Here is a 5067-nt window from a genome sequence, read left to right as displayed (position 1 = left end):
GAGGCCGTCCCCTCACTCTTCATCTGTCTGAGCTGCCTCTGCAAACAGCCAAGCCAAACCCTAAACCCTAAACCCTCAGCCCTAAACCCTAAACCCTAAACCCTAAACCCTAAACCCTAAACCCCCAACGTATGAAGAGAATAGATCCAAACAAGGCACGGAAATCTGGCTGCCTAAAGATTCAGGGATGAACCATAAATTAATGCTTGAACGAATCTAGGGTTTAGGGTTTAGGGTTTAGGGTTTAGGGTTTGGCTTGCTTCGCCGCTGTTCTTTCTTTATTCTGTCTTCTTTGATATGCTTTGATATTTTCTGTGCTATTTCTCTTGCAGTCATATTCTGGCCAAAGAAATCCTTAAGAGAACCGTCCAGCCCTGCAACACAAACCCTAAACCCTAAACCCTAAACCCTAAACCCTAAGCCCTAAATGGTGAGCATTCATAACGCCGCTGCTTAGTTAGAAGGATTGGACAACTGCAGTTTAAAAGTGGGGAGAAGAAAGAGAAGGATGTCTCTGTCACCCCCAAACCCTAAACCCTAAACCCTAAACCCTAAACCCTAGACTTACCCATGAAGTAGTGGATGATAGAATGGTCTACAAGGTATTCTTCGTCTCCCGTTCTCGCGGTCTCATTAAAATAAACTCTAAATTTGCGAGTAATATTCTTTATCTGCCCCTGAAACCACAAACCCTAAACCCTAAACCCTAAACCCTAGCGCTATTCCTCTAGAACAGCTGCGATGGGACCCAGTACGCCTCAACAGCACCAACAATAACAGCAGCAGCAGCAGCAGCAGCACATGATGGACTACCCTTTCCAGCAGCAGCAACAGCAGCAGCAGCAGCAACAGCAGCAGCAGCAGCAGTAGCACAGCAGCAGTAGCAGCAGCAGCACCACTACCATCCCCACCAGCTGTACCAGCAGTAGCAGCAACAGCAGCAGCAGTACTAGCAGCAGCAGGAGCAGCAGCAACACCAGCAGCAGCAGCAGCAGCAGCAGCAGCAGCAGCAGAAGTTGCTGACGGGAGTGCCGGTGAGGCCCAAGAGCCGGGGATGAAACTCTCTGCAGTAGTCGGCGACTTGTGCTACGCAGTCTCTTGCTGGATCCACTGAAGAAGTAAACAATTAATTGTTTAATTAAACGCTTCTGTCTTTTAAAAGATAATATAAAATAATGTCAACAGAACGATATAAAAGAAAGCAAAAGAAAGCAGACAAAAGGAGACACAAGCAAACAAAAGGAGACACCTGAACGCATATATATATATATATATACTGTATATAATATATAATATATATATGCTGTATATAATATATAATATATATATACTGTATATAATATATAATATATATACTATATATAATATATATAATATATATACATATATACTGTATATAATACATATAATATATAATATATATATGCATATATATATATATTTTAACAAGAGAAAGAAAATATCGGTACCTGTAACAAACACCGGCTGAACCACCTCTCCAAACTCTTTATCTGCAGCAAACCCCACAATATAAACCCTAAACCCTAAACCCTAAACCCTAAACCCTAGACACTAAACCCTAAACCCTAAGCCCTATGCCTCAGTATCAGGTGCAAACATGAGTAAGTCCTACACGGAAGCGTAGTGTTTGCGAAAGATATATTTCGAATACATCGAAGCTTTTGACAAATTAGGGTTTAGGGTTTAGGGTTTAGGGTTTAGGGTTTAGGGTTTAGGGTTTAGGGTTTAGGGTTTATTTGACCGATTTGTTCGATAACTTCAGCGATTTTTTGCAGCTCTTTTGGGCAAATGTCGGGGCAAAAAGAAAACCCAAAGTACAGCAGAAGATATTTATCTTTAAAATCTTTATTGCTGCATAGCTGTGCAGCAGAGTTTACTAAGACCCAGCTTCCTCCTACTAACGGACGACCTATTGAAAGTGTCTCCGTTATCGCTGAGGAGACAGACAAAAAACAATTTAAATAAATAAATATATATAAATTATATGTATATAATATATATAATATATATATTATATATTATATATATATTATGTACAATTATATGTATATAATATATATTATATATATTATACATATTATATATATTATACATATTATATATATTATATATATTATATATGTTATATATATTATACATATTATATATATTATACATATTGTATATATTATACATATTGTATATATTATATATATAATCAACAAAAAGACAAAAGGAGACAGAATTTATTTTATTGTAAAGAGACAGAAGAAAGAGAGTAAAGAAAGAAAGAGAGTAAATAGAGAGACACAAGGAGACAAAATTTAATATAAAGAGACAGAAGAAGGAGACAGAAGAAATAGGGTAAAGAAAGACAGAGACAGAGACAGAGACAGAAGGAGACAAAAATTTATATAATATGAAGAGACAGAAGAACGAAACAGAGTAAAGAAAGAGAGAGACAGAAGAAAGAGAGTAATGCAAGAGAGAAGAGAGTAAAGAAAGAGATCAAAAAGAAAGAGACGCAAGAAGGAGACACAAGAAGGAGACATAAGAAGGAGACAGCAGCAGCAGCAGCAGCAAGACACAAGCACCTTCGCCACGCAACAGCAGCAGGAACAGCAGCAGCAAAAGAGACATAGGAAAAGAGAGAAGGAGACAGAGGAGGAGACAATAGAGACATAGACAGAGCACAAAGACACCCAGCCAATGCCTCTGCAGCAACAAAGAGACACAAGCAGCAGCAGCAGCAGCAACAGTGCAGCAAGAAGCAGCAGCAGCAACACACCGGCCTTCTGTCTCTTCTTTCTCTCCATCTGGAAGAGCACCAAAGCCGTCATCGCCCTGCAGCAGCAGCAGCAGCAGCAGCAGCAGCAGCATCAGTAGCAATAGCAGCAGCAACAACAGCAGCAGCAAGAACAGCAACAGCAGCAGCACCAGGTTTCATTGACGAGGCAACGACACAGCAACTCATACGTAGCAGCAGCTGCTGCAGCAGCAGCGGCGGCAACAAGAAAAGTAACAGTAACAGCAGCAGCAGCAGCAGCAGCAGCACCTACGCGCATGCAGCGCTGCAGAGAAGAGACACCCTCCACGTAACAAGGCGAGGAGACGATGGGGGGAGGGAGGCCTTTGGAGGGGTTTGTGCTGCTACTGCAGCAGCAGCAGCAGCTGCTGCTGCTGCTGCTTCCACCTCGTGCCGATGAGCAGCGCGTGCTGCTGCAGCTTCAACACTGGGGAACCGCAAGGCATTCAGATCCGGCCTAGCAGCAGCAGCAGCAGCAGCTGCTGCTGCTTTTGCTGCAGCTGTCATGGGCATATGAGCTATTGGCGCTGCTGCGCTATCGTCCCGCTGCTGCTGCTGCTGCTGCTGTTCTTGATGCTGCTGCTGCGGCTGCTGCTGTTGTTGCTGCTCATCTTGGTGCTGCTGCTTTGACCTTTGCTGAGGCTGCTCGTGCTCCTGCTGCTGTTGTGTCTGACCTTGCTGCTGCTGCTGCTGCTGCTGCTGGTCTTGCTGCTGCTGCATCTGAGGTTCCCCTTTTGAATGTTTCGGCCGTGATGAGAAGCAGCGGCTGCTGCTTCTGCTGTTGCTGCTGCTGCTGCTGCTCCTCCAAGACAGCAGCTGTCTTTGTTGCTGCAACTCACGCACGCGGCAGCAATTGCTGCTGTTTGAGATGCTGCTGCTGTACCAGCTGCTGAAGTTTCTGCTGCTTCTGCTGCTGCACCAACTGCTGCCGTTTCTGCTGCTTCTGCTGCTGCTGTTGCTGCTGCTGCGCCAGCACACGAACGCAGCAGCAGCTGGGGACTTGAGGCCCTGCTGCACCGCCATGTGGAGTGCTGCTGCTTGCTGCAGCCCCAGCTGCAGCTTAAGTACCGACCTGCTGCTGCTGCTGCTCATTCTGCTGCTGCTGCACTGCCGTCGATCCTTTTGCTTGCTGCTCTTGCTGCTGCTGCTGCTGCTGCTGCTGCTGCGCAGCCACAAGCTGCAGCAATTGCTGCAGTGTAATTCCACAAGGAGCAGCAAATATCAGTCGGAGGCTCGTTTGCTATCGCTATATACCCAATAGCAGCAGCAACCTCGCTGCCTGCTGCTGCTGCTGCTGCTGCTGCTGTTGTTACTGTTGCTGCTACTACTGCTGCTGCTGTTGCTGCTGATTGTTAGACCCCTTGCATGTGCTGCATAAGAAACGAGTTGATAATAATAACAATTCAAGAGAAAAATTAAAAAGTAATATTAACATGTGCAGACTTAAACAGGGTTTAGAGGGGCCCCCTGGGGGCCCCTCTAAGCCCTGTTGCTGCTTAGAGAAGTTTGCTGTAATTATAGTTGTTTATATTTAAAATAAATATATTTTTTCTTTTATTTTAAGAAAGAGGAGACAGCTGCAGCAAGGCAGACAAGGACATACTCTATAACAACACTTGGTTTGTTGCTGCTGCTGCTGCTGCAGCTCTTGCTGGGTTGCTGCTGCACCTGGGGCAGCTGCTGCTCGCAACAGCAGCAGCAACAGCAGCAGCAGCAGCACTTGCTGTCTTCTCTTTTGTGCTGCCTCCGCAGCTTCCCGGTGTATATCTGTCTCCTTGAACGCCCTGAGTCCTAAACATTACTTTGGGGCTGCATGCAAACAAAAAAAAATTGAGTGCGGAGACTGTCATTAGGTCGGGAGACCTCCGACAAACTGTAGCTAGCTGCAGCTAGCTACAGCTAGCTACAGCTAGCTAGGGCTAGCTGTTACCTGTTTATGTCTAAGGCTAGCTGTAGCTAGCTGTTTTGATTTCCTGTTTGCTGCGAATAGCGACTTTTAGCTGCTTCTATCCATGGCTAGCTGTAACTAGCTGTATATGTATGTAGCTAGCTGTAGCTAGCTGTAGCTAGATGTAGCTAGCTGTAGCTAGCTGTAGGCAGGAGAGCGAGTTGAGGGGACAGAGAAAAACGGAGACAGCCGCAAATACGAAGAACAAATAAATGAACGCTGCAATCCCTGAATAAAGAAAAACTGTTGCTGCTACTGCTGCTGCTGCTGCTGCTGCTGCTGCTGCTGCTGCTGCTGCTGCTGCTGCTGCTGC

The 5067-nt window shown here is 45.3% G+C and overlaps 1 protein-coding gene across 1 annotated transcript; it reads right to left on the bottom strand.

Annotated features, from left to right (window-relative positions):
* Positions 1-237: 237 nt before the first annotated feature.
* EAH_00061490 (SCO1/SenC domain-containing protein, putative) lies at positions 238-3898 on the bottom strand (the record flags this gene model as incomplete). Its single annotated transcript, XM_013393339.1, has 6 exons — positions 238-374; positions 569-677; positions 1483-1511; positions 1763-1954; positions 2789-2844; positions 3060-3898. The coding sequence occupies 6 exons, from the start codon at positions 3896-3898 to the stop codon at positions 238-240; spliced, it is 1362 nt and encodes a 453-aa protein (XP_013248793.1).
* Between the last annotated feature and the right edge of the window lie 1169 nt (positions 3899-5067).

The sequence above is a fragment of the Eimeria acervulina genome, genomic scaffold (assembly GCF_000499425.1).
Source record: "Eimeria acervulina Houghton genomic scaffold, Eah_scaff1599, whole genome shotgun sequence".
NCBI lineage: Eukaryota > Apicomplexa > Conoidasida > Eucoccidiorida > Eimeriidae > Eimeria > Eimeria acervulina.
This window is presented reverse-complemented; position numbering and strand designations above follow the sequence as displayed.